General features: G+C 39.6%; 2 protein-coding genes across 5 annotated transcripts; one reads left to right on the forward strand and one right to left on the reverse strand.

Annotated features, from left to right (window-relative positions):
• Positions 1 to 580: 580 nt before the first annotated feature.
• On the forward strand, positions 581 to 6,659 carry tbpl1 (TBP-like 1). 4 transcript variants are annotated; one of them, XM_046373005.1, is made up of 8 exons: positions 581 to 737; positions 1,763 to 2,006; positions 2,138 to 2,220; positions 2,584 to 2,647; positions 3,926 to 4,029; positions 4,597 to 4,691; positions 5,099 to 5,200; positions 6,525 to 6,659. In XM_046373005.1, exons 2-7 carry the CDS (start codon positions 1,872 to 1,874, stop codon positions 5,173 to 5,175), a joined length of 558 nt encoding a protein of 185 aa, XP_046228961.1. In that variant the 5' UTR covers positions 581 to 737; positions 1,763 to 1,871; the 3' UTR covers positions 5,176 to 5,200; positions 6,525 to 6,659. The 4 variants fall into 4 exon arrangements, with proteins under 4 accessions (XP_046228961.1, XP_046228960.1, XP_046228963.1 ...); XM_046373004.1 differs by lacking the exon at positions 6,525 to 6,659 and having other exon boundaries at positions 5,099 to 6,481; XM_046373007.1 differs by lacking the exons at positions 581 to 737; positions 6,525 to 6,659 and adding an exon at positions 804 to 955 and having other exon boundaries at positions 5,099 to 6,481.
• Positions 6,660 to 6,925: 266 nt separating this feature from the next.
• On the reverse strand, positions 6,926 to 15,246 carry slc2a12 (solute carrier family 2 member 12). The gene is made up of 6 exons (XM_046373003.1): positions 15,101 to 15,246; positions 13,526 to 13,643; positions 9,169 to 10,464; positions 8,524 to 8,646; positions 7,984 to 8,116; positions 6,926 to 7,890 (listed from the first exon to the last, which is right to left on the reverse strand). Exons 2-6 carry the CDS (start codon positions 13,617 to 13,619, stop codon positions 7,788 to 7,790), a joined length of 1,749 nt encoding a protein of 582 aa, XP_046228959.1. The 5' UTR covers positions 13,620 to 13,643; positions 15,101 to 15,246; the 3' UTR covers positions 6,926 to 7,787.
• Between the last annotated feature and the right edge of the window lie 2,299 nt (positions 15,247 to 17,545).

Consider the following 17,545-nt stretch of genomic DNA (forward strand, 5'->3'; position numbering starts at 1 on the left):
ATACAATTTTCCCCGTAAACCTGTTATCAAAGCAATATTCACAGACATAAATGCAGTTAATTAAATGTAATTTGGACTGCTTCATTTTGTAAAGAAGGAACAAATTCCTCCACTGATCATAATCGCTGAAAGAAGGCAACAATTATGGCTTTTGCATCTATACATCTATAAATGGATCTCCAACATACTTTTAGAGAAGAGCTATCCATCTCACTTGAGTTGAAGATATTATTAACTCTTGTACTGTTTCAGGAAATGGCTTTAGAACTTTTACTTAAAAAAATTCATTGAACTTCATTGGACTTGTATTTATTTTTTTCACAAAGGTCTGATGTACCTCATCCTTACATGACCTTCTTTTATGTAGATTTGTAGCCATGTCTTGTAAGGTCATTGTTTTTTAAAATTGTAATTTTTACGTTTACACAGATTTATGTCCATTTAACTAAAATAATTATTTTCTGTAACAACATACTTAAAAAGACTATATGATAGGCTATATGCTCATCTTGTGCCGTAAAAATCGTTGTTAAAAATGCCTGTTTTATCGTTGCATTTTGAAAGTTATAAACGGAAGTTGTAGTTATTTGGACGTTCATGTTTTATTTTGGAAGCCAAAACCGGAAGGTGGATTAGTTGTCTGCGGAGGGAAGGGGTTTGTGCCTCAATTTTTTTTTTTTTTACCGTTGACTGGATTGTTTATGTATCGGCGTTACAGCACTGAGCTGACCGAAGAGGTAGCTAATGAAGCAAAAAATTAAGATGCACACATTCACCATTAACACGCAAATCCACCTGGAAACAGTGGAACTATCTTACATCGTTCTCAGTGTAACGTTAGGCAGCTAGCCTGTTAGCTTGCTTGGCTAACAACTTTTCATTCATTACTGCCTGTGGACTTTTCTTTGTTGCTAGCTCAACGGATAGCTCAATTCATAACATTAGCTGGGCGATGGTGAGGTATCGTTACTGTGTTATTTCTCTGTGTTTAGTCGTTCATTTCAGTGAAAGTTTAACCCCAACATCGCTGCAGTTCATGGAAGAAATGCTGACTTATTTAGCAGTGAATAGTTTACAGCCGGCTTGTTAGACTGGCAAGATTAGTTAGCATAATTTCCCTAAACAATGCCATAGGTTGCGTTACTATGCGATACCAGCCTGGGATGAGCTACGCATGAATTGCAACGCCAATAAACCTTACATTTTATGCGAAACTACGACGAATTGTACTGTAAGCTTTCACAGATGTAAGTGATAAATGCATCAAATGGTGCCTACAGCCTCTAGCCTATTTTCTTCACCTTGCTTTGTAGTTGAGTACCAGCAGAGCTGCTAACGTATCAGGCGGTATCAATAGCATATAAGCTAACGTTGTAACAATACGTATGGTTACAATTAAAACTAATAGGTTTCATTGATGTTTAAATTAGTCCTGCAATGTCCTACTGATGCCTGTGTGGTTCGTGTTTTGAATTGCGATACGTGAAGGGAACCACATAGCTGGAGAATCAGCTGAACTGGTGCAACTAAGGTGTCAACTTATACCACCTTCCCTCTATTTTTATTAGTGTGTGGGAACAGCATTTACACATAGGGATTGTCCGTGTGCTAGTTGACTGGACTGTGTATGCAAGCTGTGCTAATGTGATTCGTGAATTATATAGTATTATATTATATAGTATTTTTGTGTGTGTGCCTGCAAAAATGTATAATTTCTAACTTAAATATCAGTTAATCCTGGGCCTTTTTTCCCCCCTTGCAGCTCATCTTGTCTTCTTGTCCGTCCATGAAATGGTGCTGATGGTGGTGTTGATGATAAATGAGTGAGGAGAAAGTCCCTGTGGTCCTCTTCCTGCACTGCACACTTCCTCATGGATTCCAGCAATGATGAGGCACTTGATATCATTATCACCAATGTGGTGGCAACATTCAGGACCAGGTGTCACCTCAACCTGCGCACCATTGCTTTAGAGGGAACCAATGTGATCTATAAGCCGGAAGTAGGGGTAAGGAAATAAGGAAAGAGGTTCTCCATGTAGAGATACAAAGTACATATCAGAGGTTTATGATGTGGCCCAGGTTAGCACCATTCCTATTTTAACCCCTCCCTCTCCTCCATTTATATATTTATTTATAGAAAGTCCTGATGAAGCTTCGCAAGCCCAAGATAACAGCCTCAATCTGGTCCTCAGGCAAAATTATCTGCACTGGAGCAACAAGGTAAGCACATGAAATGTGAAACACACGCACACAAACCGTTGACAAGATGTTAGCTAAAACAAATTCAAGGTGCAAATGCAGGTCATTATCATTTATTGCAAATAAGCCACCACAAACCTGAACAGTGATGGCTTTGTTGGTACCCTGAACCTACAGTTACTCCCACACACTGTATATGCACCAATCAGCTACAACATTAATACAACTGACAGGTGAGGTGTATAACACTGATCATTTTGTTACAATGTAATGCTCCTCTGGGAAATCCTCATATTTTGTTTCTGTGATGGGTTTGCTCGGACGTGCTGATTGGTGTATACCACTGTTTGCTGCTGCTCATTTCTGCTTTCCTCTTCTATTCAGTGAGGATGAGGCCAAGCTGGGTGCTCGCAGGTTAGCACGCTGTCTCCAGAAACTGGGCTTCAAGGTGAGAATAATCTCATAGCTGTTGGTTCACGACATTTCAACAGATACCAGGTTTTCTATTGCAGATATGGAGTAATATCTGTTGAGTCATTGCATGCCAAGGTGGCGTTACCAGCGGGTGCAGACCAAAATGTCCTGGGTGCAGTTGGATGGACCTGCAACCAGTCAGTTCAATAAGATGTGTGATGTAACACTGAGTGGCACATGCAAGTTGGGGTGGATCTTGCCCTGATTTCAAGCAGGAAAAAAAAAAAAACAGCAACGACAAGTCACAAACTTGTGATCTTGTGTCACAGCTAAACAGTGCATTAAAATGTATTTTTGAAAACTTGCAATGCAGTAACAAAATCTTGATTCATAGTTGATGAGCAAAATGTGCGATGTGACTTTCTGACAAATATGGACCAGTAACATTCCTCTGTGAGTCATTGTCTCAAGCTTGCCCAGTATTAGATAAACTGTCGTGACTGGCCGGATATGGACCAGATTGAGTAGAAATGGGAGGGAGAACCAGACGCATCTGCCAGATCACATTAGCTCAGCAGATTAATCTCACTCTCAGCCTGGTCATTTACAGTTAATTCTCAAGTATTTCAGTATTTTGTGGGGAAATCTGAAAAAAGAAATAGCACAGAAATATTAATTTGGACAACAAAGTCATCCTTTCAATATATTTTAAACAAATGTCAAAAGAAAGAGTATGACTGTGGTAATCTATAAAATCAGTGACTCAGCAGGCCTTATAAGCAAGCATGTGGTGTGTCTGTAGATTTTATGTGAGTGTGCTTTGCTATCCTGGACTTTATGTTATGTTTTGGCTAATATGTCTTAAGGTTAGCATCGTAAAAGTCCATTTATGCCAAGGAGGTACAGGCCTCAAAGCAGCTCTACAGCAGAAAACAACTTTGTGCTTCATTAGACAGTACACATGACTATGTGTCTTTTGATTTTACATTTGTTTTAGCTATATCACATCCCATGACTTACCATAAACAAAACATTGGCATGCAGCCAGTTCAACATAGAGATTGAACCTGATGTACAATAGATCTGCATTTCAGGTAGGTGCTGTCTTAGGTTTGCATCTGCTTGGTTTAAAACTTTATCTAGCGAAGCACTTATGTCCACTATTTCTGAAATAACTGGATTGAGGGTGAGGAAAACCTACATTTATACCTGCTATTGCTAAGGCCATAAGGCCAGGAGCGGAAAAAAGAATTTTCTTTTAATGTGAAAGTATGTAAGTATAAAGACATTCATGTATGTATTATCTGTGCAGGTGAGGTTTTCAGCCTTCAGAGTTGTGAACGTGCTGGCAGTGTGCTCCATGCCTTTTGCAGTCCACCTTGTAGACTTTACTAAGAACAACCGACCCATTGCCAGGTAATAAACTCACACAGTCACTATCATCACACTAATTAACATCATCACTATCATCAGCATCCAGACCTGCCTGAGTTAAGCATGCTTAGAAATAATTCACAACACTGATTTTTCTTCCTCATGCAGCAAACCTGACCATTCAGGCATCAGTGCAGAATCAATTAAGTTTTTGGTTCATTAGTTTTACATTACAAATTGTTAAGAAATTACATATCTTATCATTGTTGTTTATTTTGATTCAACTTTATCTTGCAGTAAATAGCCATTTAAAATGTTACACCCCGTTTACTTCAAAATTTGCAAGGACAGGATGACCTCTAGTGGTGACAGTACTGATCAGCATGTAAATATGCATTTGGCACCACTGTAAAGCAAGCTGACATAAGTGTTGGTGTGCGTTGGTGTAGTCAGCCTCTGATTCACTTGGTTTTATGACAACATATGGAGTACTGACACATGGTGTCCTGTTAAACAGTCTCAAAACTGCATGTATATTTGTCTTTAGATGTATGTGCCGAAAGCCTTTAATGTACAGTATTTAATCATGTGCTTGTATGTGTTTGTTAGTTATGAACCCGAGCTCCATCCTGCTGCCACATACAGGATCAAACATCTCAAGGCTACTATACAGGTGTTCTCTACTGGGAGCATCACAGTTACAGGTACCTTATGCTTACATGTCTATACACATTAAACGCAAACATAGAGAGGCATACTAACTTCTCTCACCCACCTTTATATACAGGCTCCAGCTCAACAGCTTAAGGGATTGAGGTCACATTGTAATGCACTTTTATAGTCTGTTACAACCAGAAAAGCAGTTTTTAAATAACCCAATTCCTCAAGGAATTTTACTCTGAGTGAAATAGTTTATGCCCTCTTTGTATGCCATGTCATGCATCAGGCTGAGGCTAAACAAGGATTCAGTTGTTTTGCCACTCTTGGATGTTTTGACCACTTTCTCTCTGTCATGATCACCTCTGTGAATGTCTGTTTGTCTTTTTTATTATTCTCAAAACTTGTTCCTATTCTCTCATCTCACCCTCATTCCCCCCGTCCCACCATTCAGGACCAAACGTGCAGAATGTGGCCACAGCTGTTGAGGAGGTCTACCCACTGCTGTTTGAGTGTCAGAAACCCCTCTAAGTCACGTTAAGTTTCTTTGTTGCAAGTGAGGAAGCACCTTATCCTTGGATTAATATGCTTGATTTCATCATTATGTGGCAATGGCCACAAACATCTAACAAAACCCAACAGTCTTGAGGTCACTTGGATTTTTAAATATTCTCAACAACCCTAGTCTGAGTTTTAGAACTTCCTTCTCGAGAAATATCATTGTTATTGTGGACTGTGTGGCGCTTGTGATTTTAACAGCTTAAACTTACAAGTATGTCTTTGAAACGTCAGCAGAAACCGCTCCTCCAAACCCAACTGACAGTGAAGGAGATTGAAGTTATCATCTGGGTGTTTGCATGGACATTTTAATGCTTAACGTGGTGACCACTGGAAGAATCATTATATTAACTCTGACAAGCCACAGCTTTTTAACCCCATACAAGGCATCCCGTTTGCCACTTTCTCCGGAAGAATTTTCATCCATGACTCTGGACTGTTATGCGTTACACATGTACACAAAGTGAGAGCAGATCCACATGCAGATACACATACCTACTCACAATATGCATTAATCTGATTTTTCATTGTTGGTTTCTCACATTTCCTTACTTTGTTTGGTTTGTCAGTTCAGTATAAAGTTGTTCTCCTTTCTTTGTCATTGGAACGGAATGCACACACAGTATGTGATTTAATTTCTTGTCAAGTGTGTTTAATAGTAATGGAATGAAAACTTTGAAAGGATTCAGGTATATTTTATTTTTCATGTACTATTGAGCCATAAACCCCTCATTCACTGTAGAGTATAGTAGTACCGAGACAAGGCAAGATATTCAAAATAAGCTTTTTAAGTTATTAAATGCTGTTTACATTTGGACTTAGAAATTGCTATAAAGGCACAAAACAAAGTAATAGAAACAGAAAATAGACTGGAATTTATAAAACTCAAAGTTATCAAAGTTCACCCATCAAGAGGTTTGGCAATACACTGATTCGAGTTTTTGAAGCAACAACGCCATGGACAGTGTGGGAAGTGGCCAAACTCACAGCATCAGTCAGTACCTGAACTGTGTGGAAAAACAAACCCTTCATAGAATTCCATTCTCTAAACAAGAAAACGGCAGTGTGAGGTTAAGTGTTTTTAAAAGAACTCAAACCCTAGTGAGAGGCTATGTATATGTATGTATATAATGAAAGCATCTGATGGAAAAGATGTTGATGTAAAATTTGACATGTTGTCTCATGTTGACTTTTTGAAACAGAGTCAACCAGTGTGTTTTGTGACACTTGTTCAGAATTTTTGTATTTTGTATAAAAATAAAGGTTAATGTTAAGGAGACACCACAGGACTTTCATCATTTCCTTTCTTTGTGTCTTCGCAGGACCTGGTGGAGTGAAGCAGTTCCAATATACAATGCTTATCTAAGATTTTCTGTGTAATGCAAATACATTTCTACATTTTCCAACTTGAAGAAAGATAACAATATGTATCAAAGTATAGATTTAAAAATGTGCAATTTTAATTTTTTTAACAGTAATAAAGTAAGTAAGTATTGTTTAAAGTAAGCCATTTAATTTCCACAGGCCATGCAGAGTAATCCAACAGTGGTTCAAACGGCCTCCATTAGTCCCTGTGGCATCACTGACATGACTGATTTGAGCTATATTAGTGTCATTACATTACAGAGAAAAAGAAGCAGCATATAAATAACGTTGTAGGAATTAATTGGCAAAAAATGTTACGTATCCAGACATTTGAAGTGATTAGCGTCTGATTTCTTTATAGTACATCTTTGAGTTCACTGTTATCAAAAACAGGCAATTTTGTGTAAATGTTCAATACAAAATCAAGTCAAAACAGGCAAAACATCATTTTTTCTCCTGGTTGACGGAGGATAAAATATTGCTTGGAGAAAGAGAAAATGTTTTCGGTATAATTTCAGATGTATTTCTGAACAGGGAAGGAATTAAATGTTGCATGTAGTATTTTACATAAGGGATGATTGATAGTTTCATGGCCTAAGGTACAAGGAGTCACTTTTACAAAACCTAAGACATTTATTTTTCAGCATGGGTCCCTCCTACACTTACAAACTTAGTCCTGCAGTCATGAAGTATACAGGTCCCTTCTTTGTAGAAGTCTGTACCTTGCACCACCAGAAAGTGGTCCACAGCAGTGATAACTTCATTGTGACTCTCGACCGCTGAGTTCCTTTTTCATCTAGGGGAAGAGGTAGTATTCTGAGGGTGTCACCCCCTCCTAGTGCTGCCACCATGTCCCCATGAACCTCCTCCATCAGACTGAGGTAGTGGCTGACTGCACAAGGGCCGATGTCCATTTTGTCAGACCAGTGCTGACTTGCAATTTTCAATTACCCAAAACACAAATACCAAAAAGGTTAATAACTCACACTTTCTTCATAATCACTCAAAGAGTTGAACTCCACATGCACCGAGCAAGAGCTGTGTAACTCATCTCCTTCTACCTCAGGACACAAACACTAATCATCTCTTGTATAATCACATATTCAATCCCTACTGTTGACCCTTTTTTAATGCCCTTTAACAAGCAGAAACGAACCCTGAGTTGTCCTCATAGAGTCTTTCTGGATCAAGAGCAACTTGAGGTGTACTGTTGTGGTCTGTTAAGGGAGTTGGACGTTTGCTGGAATCTCTGTGGATGTGCTGCTGCTGATCAGGCTCTTCTGGGACTGAGCTTGCTTACAAAGCCTCACCTCAAAATTCTTCCTAGTAAAGCAGAGAAAGAATCAATTTCACCAACTGGGTTTTTTAAGATAAAACTGATGATATTAAGTTTAAAAAAAGTTTAAAACTACTCACTTCTTAGCCAGTTCTTTTGATATCTCCTCAAGCGTACGACCTTTGGTCTCAGGGATACAGAGGATGACAAACACCAATAGAACAAAGCTCATGGCAGAGTAGAGGAACATCACATTGGGAACACCAATCTTTTCTACAGAAACAACAGCATAGAAAAACATCTTTTATTTTGTGCTTGCTACTACTTTTACTTAACTACTTGTTCTGCTCCAATTGTTGTGATGAAGATTAGATATACTTGACAGACAAGAATGACTGGCAAACTATGTAAGTCAGATCATCCTTATACTGAATTGCAGTTTCAACTAAAAAAACGCTGCAGACAAGTTTGAGACGTAGTTTTCCTGTTACGCTAATGCAACACTACTATGACAAGTGGGCAAAAAGGTGAACCTTTTTTCAGTCTGCTGGTTACCATCATAAACATTACAAACCATCCATCTTTTATCTTATTAATTGCAAAACAACTTCAGTTCAATATAAGCTCTGTCACAATTGGACTGAACATAAAACTAATGAAGTATACCCAGTAACACGCACCTGTAATTGTGAGGAAGGTCATGGAGATGAGCAGGTTAGTGGCCCAGTTTACGGCTGACACCACAGACACAGCCCTGCCTCGGACTCCCATCGGAAAGATTTCACTGAGAACCACATACACCACTGGGAAGGAAAGAACAGGGAACAAGAACTGAGATGCATAAAATGTACATAAGTTGCTATGTTTAATAAGGCATAAACACAAATAACGATAATCTATAGCTTTGTACAATTTTGATGTTTTTTGTATTTTCTGTGGGGGGTTATAAGTCAGGTTTGAAGCTTTAAAGTCAAGAGTGTTTCAGTCTAAACTTAAATTCATTTTTTGTATAATAACAAATGTTACTGTAGCCTTTAGAACCAAATAAACCAGATAAATACTCTTTAACACACAAGTGCCTGTGAGTACATATGGATCATAGCTGTTGTTCTATAGTGCTAATACAAGAGAAATGGCCTCTTGTACTCAGGCAAAAGTCAAATGTGCACTTCCTGAAATGCAGATATGTAATAATTCTATTACAGATAAACTGCCTGTGGATGTTCTGAGAGGTAAATACATTGGAAAAAACCGAACAGTGACTGGTTTTTAATTTGTGTGTGCAAAGGGAACGGAAGAATAAAACTGAATAAATGGGTGCTTACTTGGCCCGAGGCTAATGGAGAAGGCTGCCACATACACCAGCAAGCTGATTAGTGATGCCAACTTCAGTGAGGAAAACGCTTCCACAAAAGTCTCTCCTCCTGTGGAGTCCCCAATCCCAATACCCTCTCTGTTAGTCCCCTGAGTCGCCTCACTGTTCCACTGGCTAGGGAGGTGAGTAGAAAAAATGCCGCTCTCATCAAAGTCTACAGTGGTTCTGTTTAAATCCCACTGTGTGCGCGTGTGGTTTAGTATAGTCTGACTTTTACACAGGCTGGTGAGGTGAGTGTGGCTTTGCAGCGTCAACGTACCAAGTGCAACTAGCGACATTCCCATCGCAACAGCGCCCACACACAAAAAACTCTTCGGTCCCACGCGGTCGACCAGCAACACGGCTGGGATGGTGCCAACCACTTTGACCACTCCGAATCCTGTGGAGGCCAGTGTTGCTGCGGCGTCACTGTTGAAGCCAACACTGCGGAGAAGTGGTGAAGCATAGGAGAGGATATTCGGCTGACCAGTAGCTTGCTGAAGGAAGACTAAAACCACGCCTGTTAGCAGCCGTGAACGTAAGTTGGCCTTGGCACTGAACAGCTCCCAGAAACTATGCTCTGATTCCTCTTTAAGTCCAGCCTGGATGTCTCTGAGCTCCACTCCCACATGCTCCTGAATCCCACCTCTCATTCTGGCCAGCACTATCCTGGCCTGTTCCACTTTACCCTGTGCAACCAGGAAGCGTGGACTGGGTGGCAGGAAAACAAGCACACTGATTTGCAGCAGTGCTGGGGGTATCACTAGTCCAAATGTATACGCCCAGCCATGGGGCAGAGTAGCAAAGGCGTAACTACAGCTGAATCCCAGCATAACACCCACAACCAACATCAGCTCATACAGCGTCACCAGCAGACCCCTCCGCTCCCTTGGCGAAATCTCCGCAATGTACAGACACGCTGCTGTCCCAGACAGTGATGTTCCCATGCCGACTATCACGCGGCCCAGGGTGAGTGAAACAAGTGAGGTAATAGCAATGAGCAGGATGCTCCCCACGACCACTAGGGTGGCGCTCAGGAGCAAAGAGCAGCGACGACCGTAACGATCCAAAATAGGACCTCCAGCTAGGCAGATGAGGAGAGCGCCGACCAGGTGGGAACTGACCAGCAGTTCCTGTTGCTGGCAGGAGAGAGAGAGGAGGCCCCGCAGCTGCAGCAGGATTCCAGAGGTCAGGCCCATTTCATAGCCCAGCATCAGGCCGCTGAGAGAGGCCGCTACAGCCGCCACTAGCACCAGCCAGCTGCAGCCTGGGGAGAGGGACAGAAACACAGAGTACATTCTGTTAAATAGCAGCTACCCAGGAAACGGGTTGGTTCAAATCCTCAGGGATTCACAGACTTCACAGACTAGTCCAGAACAAGCTAATATTCCACCAAAATTCAAGTTAAAATTCCACTAAACATGATTTCACAAACTGGCGTCCTCACGGAACACTTGTGTCCTTGCTCCTGCTGGTCCTTATGCTAATCATGCAGATGATGTCAGTTAAATATTATAAAGTCTCACACTTTTTACCTTGTCTTTTGCAAATCAAGTGATTATATATTAGCCTTGGTGATCTGAATAAAGGCATAACTTTTAACTCTACTATACACGTGTTGTAGCCTGTGTCATTTCACAGCCTGGTCAGCATGTTCACAGTATTTCCATCCTCCTGTATAGATTACAGCGGCCTGTCTCAATATACACAACTTTGTGAAACTGAGAGCTGTTGTCCCTTTCATTTGTAACCTTTGTAGAAGGCCTAAAACTAGCAACTAATGACTTTCTATTCTGAGTAAGAATGTCTGAAAAACAGTAAATGAAACAAATTTCAAAATCTAATCTCTAATGTCAGTGAGCGTATGGCATAGTGAAGTGCAACCCCCCCCAAAAAACAACAATAACAACAACAACAACAAAAAAAAACAGACACTGAACCTCTTTCAGATCTGCAGGGGTTATTTATTATGTAGCTGCGCCCTACAGTATGACCTTTAGTTCCTTCCTGGCCATCAAACACGTACTGTGTTCTTGTTTACAGCTCGTCAGGGTTAATGCAGCAGAGGGTCTTGTGTGCAGTTGCTGTAATCAGGTTAAGACCATGATAATCTCACTAAAATCAGGGTTCTCGAGCAGTACTGCTGCGGGTTTAATTACAAATCCTAACATAGAGTATTTTAGCTTATGTTATTTTGTCCATACCACACCAAAGTGCAGAAACTCACATAAGAAACTTTCAGTGAGAGAAACAAGTTAGAGTAGAAGGAGAATTCAAATCAGTTGTGAAAAGAGCTACTGTGTATGCAACAAGAATAACAATGGATGGGATACAAATCCAACCTCATTCTGTTTCCCTGTGGGACACCAAGGTGGAGCAAACAGCACAAAGCAGTTCGTAGTACATGAGAAAATCAGTGTAATACACAAAGACACACACACACACACAAAAAAAAAGAAAAAAAAAGGGATTTTAAAGAATTGTGTACCATGACTTTAGCAAGATTAGGAGTCGCCTTAACAGTGCTGACTGTGTGGAATTAGAGGTTGGAAGTTCACTAGAAGAATCCTGAAGCAATCTCGTATGCTATTGTGTGTGCGCGTGTGTGAGGAGTTAAAGCCTACATACATTGTGTGGCATGTATCATTATGAGCTAACAGACATTCGCTATCGTTACAACCAGACAGACAGGGAAGGAACAAACAGAAAACTGAGGAGCTTAGCATGTGGATGCTGACACCATTTACATACTGTAGTATATATTTTATAAATTTATAATCTGTGCTATATGGGTCATAAACTTCATCATTATCGATCCTTGCTGAAGCATCAACTTAATGTGTGGATTTTTCCTTTAAAACAGCTTCAAATAAAGGAAACTACTTGATCTTACTGTTATTATTCAAATCTGCTCAGTCCTCCTTTATAATGGGCTGTAAACTTACATGTCGACACCATTAAATGAAATTGTCAAAATAACCATGGGGGTGAGACTTTATTCCTTTATTTCTAATATAATTATCATACCTCAACATGAAAGAAAAACACAGACACAGCTGCAAACTGCAGGGTGCTGTAAGGTCTGTTGCTTTACATCCCCGCTCTCAGTCCTTTTCCATAACTAACATTATCTAATGATAGGATTGCAGTATTTAATACACTGACTCTACTCTGTTGTAATAAGTCTGCGTGCTACTTTCAGGTTTCTCCCTAAAACATTTAATTTTTTTTTTTATTTAGATGTGTAATACTCTTGTAGTCGACTTGTGATAATACAAGATATTTAACTTATGTTTTGTCTCAAAACAACTAGGTCTGAACTAATCCTTCTTTTCCCACCCTTGGTTCACTAAGCTAAATACTAATATGTGTGCTACCTTGATACCTGGCTGACAAGGAGGATCACTGTGTGGTAATTATTAGGCTCATTACTCTAATGAGTGAGATAATAAAGCCTTATAAAAACATGGCTTCTTAATAGCTGTAGGTCTGGACATTCAAGCACTACCATCCCTAACACATTCAACAGCCGGTCCCTGTACTGTTTAAGTCATTATACTGGTGCACCATAAAACACAACAACACATTTACCACATTTCCCATGGGTGTAGATGTTGCTATTACATAAAGTGGTTTGGCTTGCCATGACTTGTAACGTTAAGGTTGTAAGGTTTCCAAAATCAATAAAGCCCGAGGTCATACTGAGAATAAGGTGTAAACGTAATTGGATAAATAAACTGAATGTTTTTCAAGATCCATGTGAATCTGTGAATCTGTGACATGCTGTTCTGGTCAGAGTGACCCGAGACACCAAGAGCCATAAACAACTTCTGGCAATAAACACCCGTGTTAATCAGTGTTCAAAGAAGCAGTCACCGCAAAGAAGCTGAATATGCAACAAGCTGCATTATTCATTTTAGCTGAATTATCATGTTCTTGGAAATCCATACATCTGCTCCAAGAAGCAGGTTTACTGAGTTATCTGGATAACTTTGCTGAGCAAATCCCAGAGCAGGACTTTAAACATCAGTCCAAGTTCCAGATTTATGGGTGGGGGCTCTTACTCTGAAAGTTACCAAGGTAAGTTCTTCTTGGAACAGGTTAGCATTTAAGTAATATTTATTTTCAGTATGATCAAGTTTTATATTATACTCAAGAGTTTATGGAGAATAATTAGTGGAAACCAGTTAAGGTACATCCGCGGTGAGGAGCCATTCATACACAAATTCAGCAGGCACACCCACACCAAGCATCTATGTTACCTTAAAAGACACACCTATTCCTTAGGCACAACATGTTATTGTTTGTTATTGTTTGTTTGGTCATACCTGCACCTTTGGATGGGGCCAGTTTCTGGGCCTCAGAGGAGTTGCTGTCTGGAAGGTAAGGAGTCATCTTCTGGGTCTCATTGTTGGGATCCATTGCCAAAAACCTGAAACAGTAGGCCTAGGTAAAAAAGATAGAAACCAACACTTTTATACAAACTGACAAACATCACTCATGCTGCAAAATAAACATGGAGACAACCCTCACTTCCTGCAGAAATGTTCTGCTGTGTTCTAGTTCATTATCTTGTGTGGCTTCAGCCTGCAGTTATGATTTTAATTTCCCAAATTGACAACAGATTGTAGTCGTTTCGCACAAAAAACAAACTTAACACTGAATTAGTTCCCCTGACATGAAGGACTATGCTGATTTTATAATGAATACCAAATGCTGAATAAGAATTAGGACAATTTTTTCCCCAAAAAACAAATGTTCAGGTCTTCTTGAAGTGTCACCATACTAGTCCTGAGCTGTGTATTGATGGGTTCTCCCCAACATCTTTGGAGATGAAGCATATGAATATCTAATTCTTGTCTAACTGACAGATCTGAGTGTTATTTGTAATATTTCATTCCTGGTCCCTATTACAACTTTTTGGTACTTTTTGGCATGGCAAAAGTATACCTTACTTTGAGTTATGTTTTCCAATAAAAACACAAACACTTACACAAGACATTTGCCTGAAAAATTATTTCAAATATGCAAAACTTTGATTAAGTCAATCTGATCAAATCAGGTAAACCAGATTACAAATCTTCCCAGACATCTGATGCCAGCTCTTACATTGACACCTTAGGTACTTTGCACTATGGGCACAATTCTGATCGATACTACTGCAGTTTGACACTCATCCCTTCCCATGGAACAATTTTTTTCTTCTGCAGCCTGTAAGTCCTGTGACTCAGAATCATTATGAAGTGCTCACCTTTTGACAACCAGGCCTAATTATTCCCATGCAATGTTTTTATAAACTCTACTATATACTTTGCACATTCTTGAGGCACCAAAGTAGGAATAATCATACAAAAGATGAGGCATATTGTACTTTGCCCCTAGTGTAGGAAAAAAAGGGTGAAAAGTAATAATGATCAGACAGTTCCTCTGTCTCTGCAGTCCTTAGCTAAACTTACAACTGATTGCTATTGGTGTCCCTGGATACAAGCAGGTTTCCAAGTGAAGTTCTGTTGTAAATACCAGCTGTGTGAAGCTGATAATGGACAGAGATGCTGAGTGAATGTGGAAGCACTGTGTTAAGGGTTTCCTTTTTTTCTTGCCTGCCTTTCAATTGCCTGTACCTGCAATAACATTTCACGGTTGCCATAATTAACATACTGTATAAGACTCAGACTACTGAATGAATACACTTGCAGAGATTTTGTGTCCCCCAAAAGTCCCTGACTTGAGCTAAAAATCAAATCAAGGAAAAGTTAGACGCTGTCTTGAAAACAGTGACTTCGTGTATGAGCTTGTCTACTATTTATGCGTAAATTAAGCGAATCGCGCTGCATGCAAAGTTTACGTAGGCGACACAAGGATTCAAGTTGTAGTGACAACTGTGTGCAGTGACACTTCCTTACCTGACACCCCGGCTGTGTCTCCGTTGTCAGCTTATATTCGTGTTTGTCGGTCCATTCGCTTTCCTTTCCTAAGTTTCCGTCTTAACTCCACTTACGGCACACTCGTGTCGGCGCACGCAGGCAACAACTGTTTGGGTAAAGAACTTGTTTGGCCCCGCCCACATTTACCAAAACTACCAATAAGGAAAGTTTTTTCGCTTTTAGAACGCCCAACTTGAAATCCCATTGGCCCCAAAACGTAGAGCTAATGGTTAAAGTTTATTTATAATGAGTCTGCAGGATTTGATATCTGTTTTGGTGTGAAATGAATTATAAAAGGTCATATCTTTCTCTGTTTTGTATAACTTTGATCTGCAATTTTAGGTTGTTATGAATTCATTTTATGTTGTGATCGTCACTAAAAAGTAACAGCATTAAAATACGCCTGTATCAATAACCCATTTTCTTTTAAACTGCATGTGAAAACAAACGGAGAGGCCACTTGCTGTTTCGCTCTGTCCCCTAATCCAGTTTATACGAATGCAGGGCTGAAACAGGACTAAACTGCAACACCTGCCCTTCTATGTCACAAATGACAGAATGTAGCCTCATGCCCCTGTTATGCTCTGTTTGTGCTTGGCCTACTTTTCTGGAGAAGTGTTAGATACCAGTCATGGCCTATAGAATCCAGAGTTTAACCTGTTTTTAGCTACTGTCATTTGACCTGCTGTGTGCTGGTGTGTGTCTGTCTGCATGTGACTGTTATGTAATAACTCAGCAGTCAAGATAAGTGGCCTAACTCTTGGAGACTTGCCTTAAGGGTACACACATAATCACATCATTATTGTAAATTTGTCACACTGGGGAGTTCATATGTGGGTTTATTCCAGGAGCTAATAAAACAAGCTATTTAACTTTTTGTTTGCAAAGTTTTTTTTAAAAAAAATTAAAGACTGAGGATGTTTTACATAACCAGCAGAAAAATATTAACAACACTATCAGCAGACAAACATCCGTTGATAGTCTAAAGGTCAGACTTGCACAATGCTGCAAATTAAAACAAAATAGTGAATAGGTTTGTTTTCAGATGAAGTAAGCAGTGGTGAAAGAAGTATTCAGATGTACTGGCAGATGACATCAGCACAGTGTAAAAATACTCCATTACAGGTAAAAGTCATGCAGTCAAAAGCTTACTTGAGTAAATTACATTTTAAATACCAAATGCAACTCATTAAACCTCTGAAAGACCCTGACAGAATTATGTTATTATGTACTTTTAATGTATTATTATGTACAAAATGTTATAGAATTGGACTGCTGACTATTTTTAAAAATGAATTTCTACGTTGTAAGATAAATTCAGCAGAGTAAAATAGTACAATATTTCCCTAAAAAAATGCAGTGGAGTAAAAGTATACAGTAGCAGAAAATGCAGATACTCAAGTATATGAAGTACAGTTCTTGTGTTTTAATCTGCTTTAAGTAAAACTTCTTCATTATTTCAAATGACTTATGGGGTATACATTAAGCTGTGCCCGAACGGGTACAACATCCACACAGCAGAAACATCGAACAATAAACTCGCTGAAATTCGCACATACATGTAAGCAAATGTACACATGCAGACAAACACAGTTGTACACATACTACTTTTCTTGTACATGTACAGGCACAAAGCCTTTCAGGAACACATACCCTCTTCTATCTGTCTCTTTACCTCTCTCACCCCTTCACACACACACACCCATGCTGTACCCATTAGCTGGAAACAAAATCACCATGTCGCAACACAGAGACTGTTTTGAAATGTGTGGGAGACTGCAGTCAGGAGGTGATGTGGTAAGGAGGTGATTTTTGTCCATTTCTTTACTGTTAAATGTCCTCTAGTAAAATATAGTAACTGATTTAAAGAGAAAGAAAACTCAACAACAGGAAAATAGGAAACACAAGAAAGAAACACTATCTAGTCATGACAGATTTGTAGAGGACAACTAAGGCCAAGCCTTTCCTGGAATCTCTTAAAGGCGTGTCTCACACCTGTGTGTCACACCTATTTGGCTGATGGCCACCTTGCAACTTTATAATGTCAGCTTTGCATGCTCACATATTTAGTCATCTTTCAGGTAATGCAGTAGCCTCAGGATGAAATGTCAAAGGTTGCAAGTAATGGCAAAAACATACAAACAGGACAAGCTTCAAACAAAACTGCAACACACACGAAATCATTACATTTTCAACAGTGTTATGTTATGCTGCCTAGCCTAATGGTTTTTGTAGAAAATGAGTGCTGAAGTACCAGACTGCAGCCATCGTTGTCTTCCTCTGTTGACCTTCTCCTGGATCCTAAAGGCATCGGTTTGTCCACTGTTGCTGTTCTCATGCTAGTTTAATTCCACATCCGCCTCAATATGTGACCCCATGTTCTCAGTTATAGTTATTGCTATAATCATTCTCATTGCTGTCAGC

Source organism: Scatophagus argus, chromosome 19 (assembly GCF_020382885.2).
Source record: "Scatophagus argus isolate fScaArg1 chromosome 19, fScaArg1.pri, whole genome shotgun sequence".
NCBI lineage: Eukaryota > Metazoa > Chordata > Actinopteri > Scatophagidae > Scatophagus > Scatophagus argus.